Raw genomic sequence first — 20,377 nt, 5'->3', positions numbered from 1 at the left:
GGCAGCTTTAGAGGGGAAGTAATGGCTTTCATCTCTACTCTGCACTACAAAGTATCAGTCTGTACAGTGCCATTCAGGAATTCTCCTAGGGGAGCCAGACAGCTCACTGACACTAAACTGCAGCTACAAACCAGGGTACAATAATCCAACAATATATAAAAAAAAAGGACTAAGTCAAATGGGTCTAATATGCATAGAGTTTATTTAGTACTTAAATTCTACAATCAGAATGCAGTTTACTAGCCATTTTAACTTTCAGTTAAATGTCTAAAAGAAATTACTAAAATTCAATAGTTTCAGTACAATGTACATCCAAAGCCAGAACAGGCAATGCCAAGACTCTTGGTTATTTCAAGGAAGTCCATATGCAAGTAGAAAATTCTATCCCATTCTTCAGTAAAAGGGACCATTACACAACTAAAGGTGCACACATTAGAATAAAAACATTAGTCAATTAATTTTTACTCAGTTTTTGTGAATTACTCCTGTTATTTCCATTGCTTTCAACACTTGCATGTACCTAAACTACTTTTTTCCCCCTCAAGGGAAAAAAGCATCACATTTATCTTCAGGTAGCTAGGATTGTAAGAGTGTAATTTAATTTAAATTTGACAGCTTTATTTTTGTGATGCAGGTTTGAAACTGCATCATTTATAGAAAGTCTTCAGAATAGTTGTCTGCACTGTGCATCTTTAATGTGTAATAAGCTAATTAAACACACTGGCCTCGTTATATTTTTATTGCCATTTGCTGTATTTTGCACAGTCATCAAGATAAACACACAAATGTGCATCTCTTCCTGAATTCATACTTAATAAAGCAATTTACAGTCGTAAAAGAATACCAAGTACTCTTTTTCTCTGTGTAGAATTCTTCGGCCAGCTAAGTGTTTTCAGAGGTTTAGCAATAATTTTGCCCCTGAAAGCTGATAAACCCATCAGGTAAAAATAATAACAATAGCACGCAAAGGAATTTTTCAAAGACCTTTTCATTTTGTTCCCTGTTTAGGGACTTGTTTTTCAAACAGTAGTCTAAAATAACCCTTTGAGTTCCAAGCTTCGGAAATCCCAGGGCACTGTCACTTAAGGCAATAATCTAATCCAGCTGGAGAAAACGTGCTGTATGCCTGCAGATCCAAGTGAGTGCCCGTCTATTAAAGGAGATATGTCTTAAGGCACCCAAAGGGTTAATTATGTTTCTTTTTAACCATATTAAGGCTCCCCATCCAAATAGTTTTTCATTAATTGTGTGTAATTTCACAGAAAGTAGCAGCAAGACAGTGCCTTCATTATTGGATGGCACAAAGCCATGTTATGTTTAAGTTATTTAAACATGATATGGCAGTTAAAGTGTGGTTCTACTCTAGAAAATAATAAAAAAACCCCAACCAAACAACAAACAAATTAAGAGACTCAAGAACAGTCATTAAAAATTTCCATAATTTTGTGCCCAGCACTGTCTCCAGGACAAAGCTGTTTATCTTAAAATATGCTTGCCCTGGGATCTGAATATTAAAATGTATCCACTAAAAGATATGGATACCTGCTCATCCAGCCTAAATCCCATGCTTCTAAGTCTGAGAAGCTGGAAACAAACACTGAGTTTTTTAACTAAGCAGACAGATCTGTGAATGTGCCCATCTGTTGCTTTTTTATACAGAATTCTTTTTAAAGAGTAGAACTGCACTTTTATAGGAGAATGAAAAGACATTTTATTTGTAACTAGTTGTGCTTAACTCTTAAGAAGCTGGTTAACATTAGGGAAACAACTATTTATATTCATTATTCGTTAATGAAGCATTTGCAAAAGTTCTCCACATACCTCATGTATATGCAAATATATATATATATTTTTGAACTTAAAAGTCAGAATGCAGAAACACCTAAAGAAACCACGCTTTAAGTATCAAAATTATAAATCCAAATATGTAAGCACACGTATTTAAAGACACCATACCTTCTGCCGAAATCAGCTAATCTTACATGTTATCTCTCAGAGCAGCACATACACAGCATACTGTCCTAGTTAGTGTATTACCTTCACCCCCCCAAACTCTTACTCAGCAATTTGTACACAATACTGTGTCATGGTGAGATGAAATCTCTACCATTCCAGCAAGAAAGTCATTAAACCAGCTTGCTTACAGCATATCTGCACTGCAAACCACTGCAGACAGCAAAATAAACCTATAAACTGATCAAGTGTCAGAGAAAGTAAGGATTAAAAGCACAAACTTTGCTTAGGTTTACTTCTACAGCCTATTCTTTAAAGACTTCCTCTAGTCAATACTGCAAAGAAATTGCCCATTTATCCAGAATATTAATTTAAATGTTTGCCTAATTCTGCCTATGACAGCAGCTTGATAATATTTAATGGAATAAAAAGTTTCAAACCACTGAGCTAATTCTAGAAAAAAATTTGAAAAGCCAATTGTAAGAGGTTACTTTATAAAAATAAAGTCATTCACAGGCAGGTGTTGGATTTTCGTAAATAAACGAAGTATACTTTTGTCACTGATTTTTACACAAAGTTTTGCCAAAAATCCGATAGATACAGCAAATCAAATGTTTTGTAAAAGATTTACATAATTAAAGAAAAAAGTTTATCCGTTCTTAAAAAAATTAAAATAAATACTATGACATCAGTTCCGGTGTAAGTAGCTAAGTGCTCAATGACAGCAAAAAGGCAGAACAGAGGCAAAAATAAAAAAAAGGAATGGATGAGAGCTTGTGAAAAAAAGATTCAAGTATAGGCCTGAGGTGACGAAGAGAAGGGAAAGGAGAAAAAAAATCAACACTAACAGAAAAAAGGAAGGGTAAAGCAAAGAGGTAATAGAAGAAAAAACCCAAACGGAATCAAAACTAAAGCTTCTGTTACAGTAGCTGTGAGTCAGGTACATGGTTCAGCAGCACAGCATTTTTTGCAATGCACAAAAATATTTTCATAGTGTTCTTACAGACAGAGCCATTATTAAAATACACTTCCAAAACTGCTGGTGTTTCTTTAAGCCAAGAATATGTATTTTGTTGAATAGCCTTTTAAAGCCATAACCATTTATGGGCACCAGTTAAACAACAACAATGCAAAAGAACAACACAACCCCCCTTATGATTTATGTTTAATAAAGAGGTTTAACAGTGGTTTTAAGCAGCAAGGTATTTTAGGGCCAGTTATTAGTAGCCTTCACACAGTGGGCATTTAGACTGGCCCTTCTGACTTCAGAGCTACACCTACTTTTAGACTTTTCTTTTTTTTTAAACACAGAGGAACGTAGGTAAAGACCCCATATTTTGCCTGTAACCTCATTCTACAAGCATTCCAAACACTCTTACTCCTTGCTCCAGGTCTAAAATTCCTGACACGAAATTCTATTTCTTGGCCCTCTCCACATTCTTGATTGTGTCCCTTCCATGAAGAACCTTGGCCTTTGATGTTTGTTCCTTACAGCCCTTCATTACAGAAGAATGTTTTACCTCTGTTGTGCTTCCAACCATTAGAACCTTTCTTTCTTACTTAAAATGCCTGAACATTACAGCCTTAGACTGTATAATTGTTTAATACTGCAGAATTGTTAAGGGGGTCACAGTGAAATGGCAGCCAAAGCGAAACCTCTCAGTTCTGTCAGATATCAGGAAACCTGTGTTCATCCACTCTGCTGTTGCACTCTGCATTTAGACTTATTTTAATCAATATTTTGAATAAAATTAACTAGCTTTAAACTTCTCCCTGTTCAATTTTTACTGATAAACTGCATTGCACAATTACAGCCCCATTTCTGCGTTGTTAGCCAAAGTGTTCCTCCAATGCAAACACCACTAGTAATTTCAAAGAGTCCCTGCCTCCTCTTTGGTGAAAAGGTAGGTCATTTATCGTACACTGAACTAATGCTTCAGCTTAGCAACTCTGTCTTAGCTCACTTTTTTCCTATTATTTTTGAAGCATTACAGTAATTATTGCCTCTTTACATGTCTAGATATTGGTTTGGAAATTACCAGTTTAATAACTGAACACTAAAGTCAGTGCATTTATGTTATGGCAAATGGGTCACGCTATCCCCTAAAATTCAGGGTATGGGCAGATAAAGATCCAGGAAAGATAAAGATCCAGGGAAAAGGAATACACAGCATTGTTATTCTATGCCCCTTCCTGGAAGATAATAACAAACCCGAAAAGAAAATCATAGGAACAAAGGTCACACTATGAAGTTTCAGCTGTCAGCATTTACTTCATTTTCCCCTCTCTGTGTAAATCTTAAGGGAGGAGCAGATGACAGTGTGGTCTCACCAGTGCTAGTTTTACACTGTGTAACCAAACCACTTAGAATATTCTATTTCTAGCAAGATTTTTTTGTACAGAGACACTATAAATGTTTAGGAGTGTATTATGTACCCTAGCATGGATGACTATCTTTTATTATGGGTCAGAGCTATCCAGTGTCAATAAATACAGGGAGCTACAACTTCTATCAGTTCTACTGAAAAGTTCACCTTTACTTACACACTCTAGTTCAAGTATTTTAAACTGGACTGCTTTCAAAGATGCAACACCACTATAACCGTTCATTCAATCTGTTAGTAACTATTCTAACCTTTTATTTGCAGTAAGTTTACTTGAAAATTACTTGAAACACCTGTTTAAGTTTTCATTTTATATTTAGTCCAAAATATTTCCTATGACTTCACAAATACTACTCCAAGTAAGAAAAAGTACTTGCAAAAGTACATCAGTTATTTTCAACGTCTCTAGCTTAGAGGAAACACCTAATCAGATGTTTGACTACTGCGTAATTTAAAACACATTACTACCAAAACCAACCCCAAAACATCAGTGCATTTACTTGAAATAATTATTAACATGTATTGAGCAAATGAGTTTACTCCCCACATTGATACGGTGTTTTGTTTAGATGCTAAGAACGATATGCAATTTTTCACATGAAATGGCTGGTTTTCTTTTTCAAACTCAAGTGCTATGTCTCAGCTTTTGTAGGAACACGTTTTTTTTTCTTGATGTCACCTGAGGAGCTGGTGGCAGTCCTGTATTCTCCAAGCTTTCTATCAGAGCTATACTGTAAGAGCAGTGATAATTCACAAGTAACTACATCAATGTTCACTGAAAGGTAACACTCCTACCATCAGTTCTTTAAGCCCTGGTTTTAATGTCAGAAAAGGCTTCCCTCACTGGTTTGGTTTATTTATTAAAGGAGAGTGTAAGTAAGTAGCAGAATACCTTCAGTAACATGTAACATCCTGTTTTAGCACCAAAAGAGATACCCGCACTACAGAATGCGAGCTCTGGATTTGTAATTAATATGTATGAGGCAAAAAGAAAAGTGTTACAAGTATCAAAAGTATAATATGAATTTACATTTAAAAGCTTAGGTTTTAGGCAGAAAAATATGGTCTTACATGTTATTTACCACAACGGGTAAACGCATTATTTTTATACATCATAATTATTTGCAAATTAACATCAAATTCACTGTTTAAAACAGCCATCATTAGCATAAAAGAGGCTGACACACATATGTTTTAGAGGAAGTTGTAAAAGCATCACTAAAAAAACCTTTCTAATCTTTTAAGACTGATCTACTAAAGAGATCTTTTAACTTCCCCCCATACTGACACATATAAAACACACACAGAATTAAATACATATACACATGAATTGCTATCAATCCCTGTTCCAAAGTGGTAAGATACTCACTAGCTTTCTCCTTGTTTACTCACAGTCTTACTATAAGACTAAAAATAAAAAAATTAAAAAAAGAATCCAGTTTCAATCACTTCCTAAACAAGATTTTGTGAACATGAAAGATGCAACTGTACAGTTCATAAAAGTTTTTAAGAATTGGTCACTATAAACTGGAGGTAGTTTTGAAATATGTTAGCTTGAATTAATTCATGAAATCAGAAGTAGCGTTAATCTACAAAAATATTTTTAAAAATGAAATACTCTCCTGTTAGGAGGATTGTTTCTGTATTACTGAATACATTCTTTTGGAAAAAAAAAAAAAAGTAGCTTATGGTTTCTGGTTGTTCCCACTCAGCTTTGGAGAGCAGGCCAAGACACATGCACTTGTTGATCTCTCTTGCTGAAAGTGTGCTTATGCTTCCTGAAGTTGTAACATGGACTGAATGTGGCATCCCAGTCATTTCCAAGGTCTTTTTCTACTAAAAACAGTTTTTAGAACTTCCTGTAAAGGGTATTAATTCTAAAATAGTGCTTCTGAAACTGTATTGTGCAGAAACTACCCCTCAACTTATCTAAAGAGATATTTACTCCAGAAAACTCAGATGATGATCTACAGAGAAAAAGACTGGCATGAGCTCTTCCACTTTCAGTTTTATCAGTATAAAATTTCCCTGGATAACTTTTATCCTGTATCACAGTCACATGGTCTCAATATGTACCAGAAAATACTTTTAGGTTTAGTAGGTTTTAACTGTAACCATGGAAACCATTGAACCTTAGTAACGCTTAAAATACAAAGATTTAAAAAAGCCCAAAGAAAAGTCCCTCTCAGTGAAGTTGCTGTTAAACTGACATTATTAAAAATACTAAATCCATTTTTTTCCAGCCCCATTCTAAAAGTAATTGGTCAATTTATTCTCGCAAACAAGCATTCCACAGCAACAGGGGAGGGGGAAATTAAAAATCTCTCCATATTTATAACCTATTATAAGTGAAATTAAACTATGTATACCCTGTAGCCACTTTTAGCAAACTTCCCACTGTTATTTTAAATCGTGTGCAACAGGAAAAAAGAGAAAAGAGATTTCTCATCCGCTTTTCTTGTTTTCCCTTCACAAAAAGGTAACAAAGAATCACAGGATCATTATGGTTGGAAATGACCTCTTAAGTTCATTGAGTCCAACCTTTAACCTAACTCTGCCACATCTACCACTCAGCCACGCCCCTAAGCACCACATCCACGAGTTTTTTGACCACTTCCAGAGATGATGATTCCACCACTTCCCTGGACAGCTTGTTCCAATGCTTGACTAGACACAGGATTTGAGGTGTGGCCTCACCAGTGCCGAGTCCAGAGGGACAATCATTGTCCTGGTCCTGCTGGCCACACTATTGCTGATACAGGTCAGATCCTTTCCCACCAGGCAGCTTTCCAGCCACTCTTCCCCAAGCCTGGAGCGCTGCACAGGGTGGTTGCGACTCAAGTGCAGGACCCAGCACTTGGCCTTGTTGAACTTCATCCAATAGTCCTGGGCCCATGGATCCAGGCTGCCCATATCCCCCCGCAGCACCTTCCTATCCTCCAGGACATCAACCCTCCTGCTGCCCAACCTCAGGTCATAGGTAAATGATCCTCTCATCCAGATCAACAAGATGTTAAACAGGACCGGCCCCCCTGCTGACCCCTGGGGGACATCACTGGTGATCAGCCACCAGCTGGAGGCAACTCCCTTCACCACCACTCTCTGGGCCCGGCCATCAGCAGTTCTTTATCCACTGAACGGTGCACCCATCCAAGCCATGGGCTGTCAGCTTCTCCAGGAGAATGCTGTGGGAAACAGCGTCACATGCTTTCCTACAGTCCAGGCAGACATATCTCCAGCCTTTCCCTCATCCACTCTGCAGGTCACTACGTCACAGAAGAAGATCAGGTTGGTGGAGCAGGACCTGCCTTTCATAAACCCCTGCTGGCTGGGCCTGCTCCCCTGGTTGTCCTGCATGTGCTGTGTGATCAAGATGATCTGTTCAGTAACCTTCCCGGCACCAAGGTCAGGCTGACAGACCTGTAGTTTCCTGGATTCTCCTTCAGGCCCTTCTGCTAGATGGATGTCACACTGACCAACCTCCAGTCATCTGGGACCTCCCTGGTGAGCCAGGACTAATGAAAAATGATGGAGAGTGGCTTGGCCAGCTCGTCTGCCAGCTCTCTCAGTACCCCTGGATGGATTGCATCTGGCCCCATAGAGTTGTTTCTGTTTAAGTGGAGCACCAGGTCACTGCTTCCTCTTGGATTATGGGGACTTCATTCTGCTCCTAGGCTGGAGCTGGAGGAGTCTGCGGGTGGGTGAGGACACAGCACCACTGCCTCCCATCCAGCCCATCCTGAAGTCCAGATTTTTGACCCAGGAGCTGCAGGCTCACCTACTGGACCAGGAGGACAATAAGAACTGCACTCAAGCTGCGGAGGAGCTGAAGAGGGTGGTTCGAGGTGCCAGCCAGGCAGCAGCAACCTCTATCCCTGCCCTTGGCCTCCTGGGGCTCATCAGCTTCCTTTACACACTCCTCAACTACTCCAACTTCAAGTGGTGCTCAGGGCACTGACAGTGATCCATCTGCTGGCACTGGGTGACCAGGTCCAGGCCTTTCTGGCACCACTCATCTCTGCTGCTGGTGAAGTCCTGGGGGGACAAGAAGCTGGCCATCCAGCAGGAGTACAAGCCCCTGTTCCTGTGGCTGATGAAAGCAGCGCATTCTCAGCAGGAGCTGGGCCTGCTGCTGCAGTGAGAGTACCTGCAGCTCAACAACTCCAGAGTCCAAGAGGACATGGTCATCATCGCGGCCTTCTTCACTTCCCCTACTGGGGAGCTGGACTTGGCCAAGCTGGCATTTGGGCTGACTCCAGCACTGGTGGACAGCAAGAGCAGGGTCTGGCACGATGCCATGGAAATGTTTGCTGTGGTGGCATCTTCCATAGGCCCAGGCAAAACCATCCCTCTCTTCAAGTCAGTGGATGCTGTGGAACTGGAGGACAACAGGGACAGGGTGATGCATGTGGTGCAGGCCAGGCTGGCCAGGCAGACCTTGCTGAAGCTCAGTGGACCAAGGGTTTGTACAATACATTGTGCCCTTGCTGTTATCTGGTCATGACAGGGGGTCCTGTTTACCCTCTGGAACAGATACAGACTGGCTGTTGATGGGCCACAGGACTCTGAGCACACACAGTTACTGTGGGTAACACTCAAGGGATGATGCTCTGGGAAACTCCAGCTCCGTTGTGCCTAGACTGATCCAGGAATAAGTCCAAGAAAAGTCTTGAGTGCATGGACAGGAAAAAAAACCCAACAAACTGCCTTAGGAAAATAAGCATGCTGGAGACAAGGAAGGTGGTTCAGGAGTCGAGATGCCTTTCTCAAAGGGTGTGGAGAAGGGTTGCCAGCTGTGCTGCAGGGTTCTGAAGGGCGATCTGATTCACCTGACGGGCACAACCAGGAGTGTCCGAGCTGCGCAGGGTGTTCCTGTGTGGCACCAAGTCCAGGCGTGACAGGGGTGACGGGTGGTGCCACCTCCAGTAGCAGAGGGATCACTGGCTACTGACAGTTATTTTGACACTAGAGATGCAAGTGCTGAGTTTTTCTTAATTAGTCAGGATTTGCATGAGACCATAGTTATGTTCAACCTTACAAACACCTTAGTGAGAAGCTCTAGTCAGAGATGCTTGAACTGCCACCACCTCACGTAACATTCTGATATGTATATAATATGCCATATTCTAATAAAGTATATTTGCCTGGGAGTTCCCAGCGTGAAGTCTGTTGCCAGCAATGGATCCACTGGGAAGAGCAAATGCCTAGAAAAATTAAATCAAATCCAAAGTGAAGTTTCGAATAACCTCCAAAGCTCCTGTATCAAAGCCACATATATCCAACATGCCTCTGTCATCTGGATCTGCCACTGTAAAACCATTTGAGGTCATTCCACAAACAATCAGTTTAGAAGGAATACCCATTTTCTAGAGGAAGGACAGAAAAAAAAAAAGTCAGAAAACACATACAGAGTAAAACATGTCAGAACATATATATATAGTAACTTAAACATGCCAGAGGGCCAAATCTTGCTTGCATAAACCACTGTCTGAATAGCCATACTGATAGAAACGAGATATGCCACAATCAGAGCTGAAGACAGCCTGCTAACATTGTGTTTAACCTGTAGCAGACATATTTAAATGAATGGAAATAATTGCAATGAGGTATATTAGCCAAAATTTCCTGCAATACTACAATTCGTACATTATTTCAAATGCAAACACTGCATTTGCTATTATGCAGCTCATTCTTAGAGACAACTCAATAATAATTATCAAGTCACCTAACAGACTCAAGGAGTGCATTTTTGTCTAAGGCAAGGATTTCCAAATATTGCTTGAATAAATACAACAACTGTGGTCTGGACAATTCTGCTAAATAAACTGAATTTGCAGGTAAGTAATCTCTAAGGTAAAGCAAAGCAAGTGGCATGAAGGCCAGAGTGCAGGAACTCTTTCTTTACAGAACAAATTTAGGAATGGGAGCTAATTTCAACTAAGAAAACTAAAACACAGTCCATACACACGTGCTTACCAGAAGTATTTTTTTGTAGTTTAAAAAATAGTTTCTTTAAAAGATTGCTTTCTGAGTTTCTAATAGCAATGTGCTTGGAAAGGCTATTTTTCTTTGTTCTATTTTAAAATTATTAAGCTTAGAGTAGTCCCTTTAAAACATAATGGGCTTTCTTCAGAAAATAGTGTCACCTCACCCTACTGACACTTCCCTACAGGCTTATCTTCATTACTTTATTTAAACTTTTTGGTATCTACTGCAGACACCAAGGGTAAATTTAATTCTGTGAGCCAAATTTCATTCTGTAAGAACTATAAAAAAAAATGTATTCAACGAATTATATATAGAATGCAAAAATTCATATACTCCCTGAATAGCAAACAAAGTTTCATGGATACTGCAATACACCAAGCAGGGTAGGCTAATTACAAATCCTTATAGTAATTCTGTGGTTTTATATGTGCACAATTAGTGCCCTATGTCCACTAATTCTACCTAACTGCAGAACTGAGCAGTTTTTAACATTATATAATTATTTACTGAAACAAAGCCACAACTACTTCAGTCCCTAAAACATCTTTAGAGCTGGTATTTATTTTTGTACTGCATTCACTAATCACAAACAGTCAGAAGCATGTTTACCTCTCGGTACTCTCTAAGGGCTGCTGCAGGAGGAGTATTTCCAGCAAAGGTCTCGTTATCAGTAAATACAATGAAGACATCAACAGCCCTCTGAGTTTTTTGAGCCCATATCATTGGAAGGGAACAATCAGTGGTACCCACTGGAATCTTAATGGAAAAAAATAAATATACAGGGAACACGTTAATACTGAAATTAGTAAACCATGGAAAAATTATTTTTTATGTAAACTTCATGCTTTATCACACAGAGGTTTTTTTGTTAAACTTAGTGATTTCATCTTAATTTTGACCAGGCTTTTTTTTAAGTTGAGTTGGGTTTTTTTTTAACATTCTTTTTAACTCATTGTGACCTAGCACTGCCATTCTAAATTGCAATGTTTAATATCTGAAATATTGACATTTTTTTGACTTTCTCTAAATAAAAGGGATCAAAAAATCCAATGTTTTGCTACAGAGATACACACTAAACAAAGTAATAAAACTGATTACAAAGAAAATACAATGTAACTGCTGAGGCTTTGTTTGTTTGTTTGTTTTTACATACTTCATACATTTTCACTAAAACTTGAGGTAAGGTCATATCAGCCATCACTGGACATGGGACCATTTCATGTGAAAAGGCAGCAATGTGGGAATCCTTCTCAGTACGTGCTACAACCTGAGAAAGAGGAAGACAAAAATAATTCAGTTATATTACTCTGAATTTTTAATGTCTGGATCGAGCCATTCCCTACCAAACACACAGCATGACATGCTTTTGCATTTAAGACACCGGGGTCCTCACATGCACCAACAGTTCACTCTACACTTGAAATATTCTGTAATATTTTACTGCAAATAAGCACTGCCAAAATCAGAGCTCAAGAACTGCTCTAATTACTACAACTAAAGATACTTCTGTATTTCTTCTCTCCCCTCTGACTTAAAAATATTGAGTGTTTTTAAACACCAACAAAAGTTCAACTCCTCTATAATACAAGAATACGATGCAACACAGCAGCTTTGCAACACCAAATTGAGGGGAAAGTGAATAAAAGCCACATGGATAACTCAAATGTACACAGGATTTATTCTAAAATTTCTTAATCCAATCTGTATTATCCCATAAGTGCTTCTGAAAAAAATTAAAATGTATTTTCAGCTAAGTGAAAAAGCTGCCCTGACCACTTTGGTTTATCCTTGAAACCAACTTCTTGAAACTGATCTTTCTGAAAATGGTTACCAGGAACTTTAAGGAACTGATCTACCAGTAAGGCAAAAGGTCACGCCTTCCATACCCAAAAAAATATTATATATAAGTTTCCTCCTGATTTCTAACCAGCTTTAGAGCACCTTTGTATCAAAAGACCAGTTACAAATAGAAGAAATGCAATGCCTCACCATACACATCGTTGCTGCAACGGTGCTCGCATTGAGCACACTGCCCAAAACTTTTTGTGTCATTGATGCACTGACATCAACTGCAAGTAAGAAGCGTTTTCCTGTTGGTTCAAGTGTCTAAGAGGAAAAAAGAGAAAAAAAGAAGATAGATACACATAATTAGTATTGTCGCCAAAGTTTTAGCACTGTTACCCACCCCACAAACTTTTCGTGATAAGCTTTCAGAAAACACAGAACCCTTAAAAAGGCTTAACAAACTGAAGAACTGTATTACCTTGAAAGCTTTGTAAAATGAGGCATCTAAAGCTTCTAAAATGTCTTCATCAGGACGCCACCAAAGCTTCCCTCTGCTTCCATGTCCAGCTTTATATGTTTCTAATGCAACCAAAATATGCAATGGATGTATTTTACCCTACAGGCAAAAGAAATAAAAACTGAGCTTCTTGAAAATTTGACCTCCTTTAAAAAAAATCACAACAAAGTAGTAATAAACTGAACAGAAAAAATAAGGTTCTCCTACAAAACCCTCTAGCTCAGTATACTGTTACTTTAAATTCATTAAATTCGAGGAGTTCATGCAGCCTTTCCACAGCTGTTGTATGAACTGATACTCCTCAGTTACTGGTGATGGACCTCATCACCTTTCCAGAATCCTCCAATCAACACCAAATATTAAGCCATCACCAGAATTTTGATAAAACTTCACAGCTTTATGATTGTCCATCACAGGCTTACACTAAGAGAAAGTCCCTGTCCTGCTGAGGGGAAAGGAGCTGAGCTAGGAAAAGAACAAACTTAAAACTAGTTTTATATCCAATACAATAACACTGGACAAAGAAACTATTTTCAGAATACAGCATTCATTTTCCTCTTGCTATAAAACATTCCAAGCATTTTTTCTTTTTTTGCTTTCCATATATAAACCATATCATTTGTTTCATGCTAAACCACATCTTTGCTTTACTGAGTTATCAACATTTTGTTATTTTTTTTCTCAGGGGGAGTTTCAGTCATTAATCACTGCCAGCAGCAAACCTCAGCAAATCTGAACACCTGTCCACCACTTTTCTTCCATCAAGGTACTGCACCACCATCTTTGCTCTCCCTTCTCCAGTGCCTATGCCTGATTAAAGAAGGAACCAGAGAAAGGGAAGAGCAGCGGGATGGGAAAAAAGGGACTGAAGTTGTTGTGCTCAAATTAGCTTTGAATAGTCTTAATAATTTAAGGGTCCTTATTTTAATCTTCCCAACTCACAAAACTGTTGGTAAAGGCACTTGTCCTTTCTATCTTCCATTATTTTCTTCTCCTGGATATTTTCTTCTCCCTTTGGGGAATCCTCTTTTCCCTCTTATTTTCTTACCTCTTTGATGGATAGTAAAGCAATCTGAAAGGAGAAAATCTCCTTTTCCTCTCAACTGCTATGCTAGTTTCTTCATTCACTTTCTAGGATCTTATACAAGTGACTTCACCCCCTTTTTAAGCTTGCATTGCTGATTCTAAATTACACATGAACCCCAGAGCTAAAGCTTGCCACAGCCCTCATTTAAGAATAAACTACACAGTTCCTCCAAAGAACATCAGTTTTATTTTGTAAAGAAGTTGGCTGAAGAAATACAGTAAAGGAAGAGATTAAAACCCACAAGGGCTGGCATCGATTATGAAAAAGTTCTTACCTTTTTTAGCAGTTTCTCATTTCTCAGTTTTTCACATACTATTGCCACTTCTGAACCTCGTGGTTCCAGCACTGAATTGGCTGTCAGCTTTCCCAAATTTCTCAACAATACAGAAATGGACATTTCCTTCAGCAATGCCTTCCAAACCTATGGTCAAAGACAGAGAAGTGAAAAAAACAGAAAGAACGAGATTCCCAAACTACAAGAACTGACATCTGTACATAGAATAAGCATATTTTAAAATAGATGTACAAATTATACATTGAATTTAATTACTTTAAATCAGCTCTTTGGGCAAACAACTTGAAGAACAGCATAATGGCTACTTTTTACAGAAATCTAGACTTAGGACTCTAAAAAGCATTACCCTAAAGAGAATTCAAAGCTAATGAAGTTTACCTACCTCTTTAGATTTCAGGTGGTTTGTCAGGAGATGCTCTCTAACTAGACCATATTCCTCTATCAAATGAATAACTTCCAATTCATCTTTTGTGCGTTTCACTTTCTCCACAGCCTCCAGATACTTTAAGAGTTTTTCAGTCTCAATAGAAACTGCTTTCTCTTTATAAGCTTCTTGGACATCTTTCCACCCCTTGGTAATATATTTAGTGACTATAGCAATTCCTATTGAAAAAAGAAAACATTTTTTCCAGCAGGATTACCATCTGTATACTGGCATTTATCACTCTCACGCTAATGAGTCAGCAGGTATCAATCTCAGACCTGCCAAACACCTATTAAAAAGGTCAGACATACAATTTAGAGCAGTACTTTTAATTACTGTATTATTCTCCTCAGAACTAAGAAGCCTAATATCTTTGCTAAGTTGCCCAGAGAAGTTGAAGATGTCCCATCCCTGGAAGTGTTCAAGGTCAGGCTGGACGGAGCTCTGAGCAACACAGTCTAGTGGAAGGTGTCTCTGTCCCTGGCAGGGGCTTGGAACAAGATGATCCTTAAGGTCCCTTCCAACCCAAACCATTCTATGATTCTATGATTTGACACCAACAGATCTTAGCAAATAACAAAAAAAGTGTTATTTCATCATTTGTAAGCAAATAAGAACAAAATGAGGAAATTGTGTTATTTTATCTTCTCTTGATATATGGAAGAAAAAGAACAAACTGTTTATCTTGAAGACAAACAGGTCAATTTCTGATACAAACCCTCACATTTTTAATACGCAATTTACAAGATACCCTCACTAAGAATTCATCTACAATGGTACTCGGGTTTCCAAAATAGTTCCACAATAAATATAAAAGGTTTAAAACACAGTATTTTCAGGTAAATAAAAATTTATTACCTTCACTGGCAGGTTTTAGGTGGGACAACCTCAGAAGATCTTTATGAGACCAACCACTTCTTTGCTTATATTTTGTAACTGCTAAAGCAAGAGCCATGCCATTCTTTCCATTGTACCAATCTGCAACAGCTTTCCTCAGTGCACGGCCCCACATGCCACATTTCATGCCCTCCTTCAGATCTTTTTTAAACTGGATGAAAGTAAAGAGATGGGTTGGTATGCAACACACCTCGGGGACAGCCTTAAACGCCGCCTGTTTCGTTTTCACATCAGAGCACTGCGAGCAAACTGCAAGGGCAAAAAGCAGGGGCTCCTGCTTTGCTGCTCTGCCCTCCTGGCTAAATGCTTTTATTTCTTCAACAACTTCACAACCCCTGCCCTCTTCGATCAGTCTTAGCAAGGCTTCTGCATTTTCGAAGCCCAGCTTCTGCTCCTTGACGTGGTAAGCGCCACCCTCGGAGCCGAAGCACAAGAAGTGCCGCAGCCGGCTGGTGTCGGTGACATTCCACACATCACCGCCTTCGGAGCCGGGCGCCTGCTTCTCACTCGGGGGCTGCACTCCGCTCTCCTCATCCTCCATGGTTCACACTTCCAAGAGGTCTGTTGAAAGAATAATAAATTTTATAAAAAAGACCCGATGACTAATCTTTTATCACTTTTTAGCAAAGCAAACGTATCTTGTCTACACGTTTCCTTCATAAAATTAATCAGAGTGCGCTCTCGGTGTGCAATAATACACATTTTTGGGGGAAAACAAACAACAAAAAAAAAATCTCTGAGTTATAATGGTGACGAACTTACTTCCTTGGAACAAGCTTAGAAACTACACAAAAAACATGTCTGATGTTAAAGCCTTTTGCCACTAATACATTACATGACTTTCTTACCTAGATTTTTGGATTGCAGACTAAACAGCTCAAAACTCACATCTTACCCTACTCTGTTTTGCTGAAGAATTGCTAATACTGACCAACTGGAGAAAAATGAGGGTAAAATATAGAACTAAAATAATTAAAAACTGTTTAGTCAGAAGACTTCATGAGAGTTTATATATGGTGGGTTTTAGTGAGGCTTAGACAACAGCTTTTTAACAACTGAGTAGCTCAAGAACGAATTATCTTTGTTACAGGCTCAAATAGTCTGCTGTTCCAAGTGAGATGAAAGAAAACTCAAGCCATAAAAAATTCTGTACCACTTTACAGCACAAAAATTCTCAGTCTTTCAGATCTTGATACACTCCTGAGTTGTAAGAGAGTTCAGCTGTAATATTTGCAGGCAACATCACTGCTCCTACTTGGAGAACATCCAGCATGGTAAAATTCAAGCCATGACATTTAAAATTAATTAAATGCAGGTGAAATCAAATCAGCAAGGCAAGGGTAAAAAAATTCATCATCATCACTACCTCCAAAACATTAAGAGTGTAACAATAAATTTAGTTGTCTCAGTTCTCGCCAAATAATAAAAAGACATTAAATAGCACCAAGAGCTCCTATTAAAAAAAAAAGCAGCACCAATAATCCACTCCATCAAACTGTACACATCTTAAAATACACACAGACTGCAGTCTGAGAACACACAAATGACATTTCCAAGAAATCCACTGAACAATTCTAAAGTATTGCAAATATCCACTTTTGACATGCTCCTGCCGATACTGAAGATGAATAAAAGCTCTTGTTTTTATTTTTTATTATCCTTTTTTTTTATTATCCATTTACCAGGATAAGCTAGAATAAATAAATGTGACTAACACAGACAGAGACGTTTTCCCCCCCAGTTTAGGTAAGCACTTTGTTTACAAACAACTTCCCTCGCTCTCTGACACAGAATTTCCCTTTCTCTGTAAGTGACTAGAAATGCACCTTTCCTGTTTTTCCTGTACAACATCTGTGCTGATCTGCCTCCAGAACCAAATGATAACCAGCAGTGCTCCCATTACATTCTACAATCTCCTAAAATTATAAAAACAGAAGCCATATGCTGGCACTTGGTTTAAAAAAGCAGGTTTCAGTTAGAAATTATCTAAGAAATATCTTTCATTGTATCATTCAGAGCATCACTATTTTTCTTAGTGATTAAATTATATATTCTAACCATGTCTCCTGCCAAACCTATTTAAATACAAATCATGGCTGAGCTGACTTTTTCACTGACATCTGAGGCATGCAAATACACTGAAAATAACAAGGGTGGTATTCTCAGTGCATGAATACCATATCAGCACCTTTTAATGTCTAGATTCATTTATTTCCAGTACATGGATACTGAAAAACACCATTATCTTGAAGGAAAGATAAGAATGAGTAGCATAAAGGATCATGATGAATAATGAGATCTCCACATACATGAAATATTGAGAATAATTTCTTGCTGTATCTTTCATACCCCTGCTAAAATAAATACTACCACATTAAAATGAGACAAATGAGAAAACTCTTTTCAGTCACCTATGGATTATCAAGACTTAAAATGAACTGGAAGAACCATGTCTTCAGGTAAATCAAACGTCTCACTTGGCTGATTATATTAAGAAATATCAGCACTACTTGGAATATTTCAGAGTTTTTTCCTGCGTTTATCAATTTGTGCACAGGTTCCTTCTGATATGTCCACTTTATTTGAATTTTCACTTGGAGAGCCTCACTAGTCCTCACACACTCAGTTTTCTAGTCACTAATACAAATTAGCTGCCATCGTCATCACCACCCTGTGGATGGGAACAAACCTAAAAATGATACCATTTCTCAATTTAAAAATGATATTTATCTGATTTGAAATCTAGATTTTTTATAAAATACTGTGACACAAGATCAGTATTTCCATTAAAGGTACCATCCTGAAAGGCAAACAATTCACTTCTCCATTGTTACGTGCAAATATGCTGTATGATTTTAATTGCATTGTTTTAAAGAAGTTTAGAGCTAACCCTCAGACAAAAAAATTCTCCTGCTGCACTCCTCTATTACACTGTGTAAGTAACCTAACTTAGGCATGTTAATAAGGCATAATTTTTATATTTACTTTTGTATGGACTAGGCTATTCATGGACTCAGCATCAAAAAGAGTTATGTGCCTCCATCCACAGGCTTCTGACATGAACCCATAATAGAAAAGATAGCTGCAAATGTACACTCCTTGCTTTTCTGAAGCTACTGTTAGTTTTTCTGACACTTAGCACTTCAATTTGCCTTCTTAGAAATATACTACGAGCTCCAGAAACAGATGCTGTTAGAATCTCCACCTTTTGTAGAGCTTCATGTTCACTCAGCTCTCAAAGTTATCTTCTCAGATAGAACACAGTATGTCACCAGAGTGAATTCCCTGCAGCACTTATCCCATTAAAAATGCCCACAGCAAGTCTTCTGAAACCTTTAATAAAGTTGTTAATGCTTTCTGATATGAAATCTAGGACACAAACTTGTCTCAAATGGCTTCTTGCTGCCTCAGAGCTTTAAAAAGAGATTCAACCCAACCTAATATTTTGGATCCTACCACAAACTGTAAATTCTTTAAAATAAATATCTATTTTAAAAATTACCTTTGAAATCTGCAATTTATACCACCACTAAACAGTCACTAAAAGTATCTACTAAAAGTATCTACTAAAAGTATCTACTAAAAGTATCTACTAAAAGTATCTACTAAAAGTATCTACTAAAAGTATCTACTAAAAGTATCTACTAAAAGTATCTACTAAAAGTATCTACTAAAAGTATCTACTAAAAGTATCAAATTGACACTTAGCCAGGAACTACCTGAAAAGCACTTACTCACAGTTGAGCTATTCGTGTTGGCCATTTCTAACCCTATTTTACATTTTAATCTCACAAGTTCCCAAAGCTATTCCCTCCCTCAGACCAGTGTCTCTCCTCTGCCCAGACCTCAATCTTATTTTCTCCTTTAACACCTGCACAACAGACAACCTTCACTCTCACAGATGGATAAATGCAAATACTCATCATTTAACTTATGTTCTACCATAACCCAACTCTTCATCTGCTGAGCTACAGCAGGAAACCTGAATTTCAAACACTCATGGAGGATTTATCAATGATACTCTGGCCCCATAAGCATTTTCAATTTTTGAGCTACTGGGATACAAGCGAATATGTGAAAAGCCTTAGAAGTCACAGACTAGGTATTTTACAACAAAAATTGCTGAACTAAACTCCATGGTTGCTCCCCGTAATTAAGGGAAGAGGAAAAACACTATATTCCAACCATCATATGAATTCCTAAGTAAAATATGGCTTTGACTGCTCTGAAACAGTCTACACTTAAGTCTCGATTGCTAAGTCAATATCTTTATGTTGCTGTGCCAAAGCATGATTTCGTTCTGTAAATTGACCTTTATTAATTTCTATGACTTTCACAATTCACCATGAGTCTTCCTAAGAAATAAAATGTCTTAAAGCACAAGTTTCAGGTATATATGAAAAAAAACAAATAAAGCACAACCATTAACAGAACTGTAGATTCTAGTTTAAGTTCTTAAGTTTAACTGCCAGGTTAACAATGATGAACCAAACTTTGTTGAAAGCCGATGGAATTAAGCTTTGAAAAAGTTAGATGTAGAAAACTCACTGACGTTTTAAAGACAACGCCTCAAATTGTCTTCAGATGTTTCAAAACCATATATACTTCGTTCCACAAGAAACTGCACCCTCCCACTCAGTCCTTGAAATTAAACTGGAGATTATAAATACTGTCTTCTGATTCACTGAGCAGAGAGACTAAAACCATCAGACCAAACGATGGTGGTAACAAAATAGGCCTGTGCTATAGCACAGCTCTGACAATAGTCCCCATACTTCTGAAAATAAGCACTTCTACGTCAATTGGAACTCCAGGAGAACACTTCCCAAAGCACAAACGGAGCGATGTCCGATGGCAGCACAGAAGATACCAGAGTACACGAATCACATACCCGCTCACACGTTTCTACCGCACCATTTGCAAGAATCCGCCTGCTTAATAAAAAAAAATGCTCTGACTGGGGGGCAAAGGCAGCTTAGCTTACGCAGAAGAGAATTACGAGGCAGGAGCACCTAAAGCCGATACCGGAGCGCAGCTGTCAGTCCCT

The 20,377-nt window shown here is 38.2% G+C and overlaps 1 protein-coding gene across 3 annotated transcripts; it reads right to left on the bottom strand.

Moving 5' to 3' along the window:
* Nucleotides 1-183: 183 nt before the first annotated feature.
* RO60 (Ro60, Y RNA binding protein) lies at nt 184-20,279 on the bottom strand. 3 transcript variants are annotated; one of them, XM_064664433.1, is made up of 9 exons: nt 20,222-20,279; nt 15,292-15,891; nt 14,392-14,612; nt 13,989-14,135; nt 12,589-12,726; nt 12,315-12,431; nt 11,479-11,592; nt 10,935-11,081; nt 184-9,703 (listed from the first exon to the last, which is right to left on the bottom strand). In XM_064664433.1, the coding sequence occupies exons 2-9, from the start codon at nt 15,869-15,871 to the stop codon at nt 9,551-9,553; spliced, it is 1,617 nt and encodes a 538-aa protein (XP_064520503.1). In that variant the 5' UTR covers nt 15,872-15,891; nt 20,222-20,279; the 3' UTR covers nt 184-9,550. The 3 variants fall into 3 exon arrangements, 2 of the variants coding, with proteins under 2 accessions (XP_064520503.1, XP_064520504.1); XM_064664434.1 differs by lacking the exon at nt 20,222-20,279 and having other exon boundaries at nt 15,521-15,676; XR_010432671.1 differs by lacking the exon at nt 20,222-20,279 and having other exon boundaries at nt 9,572-9,703; nt 11,486-11,592; nt 15,292-18,854.
* Nucleotides 20,280-20,377: the final 98 nt, after the last annotated feature.

Source organism: Pseudopipra pipra, chromosome 9, assembly GCF_036250125.1.
Source record: "Pseudopipra pipra isolate bDixPip1 chromosome 9, bDixPip1.hap1, whole genome shotgun sequence".
Classification (NCBI taxonomy): domain Eukaryota; kingdom Metazoa; phylum Chordata; class Aves; order Passeriformes; family Pipridae; genus Pseudopipra; species Pseudopipra pipra.
The sequence above is the reverse complement of the archived record's forward strand: the minus strand, read 5'-3'. Positions and strand labels throughout refer to the sequence as shown.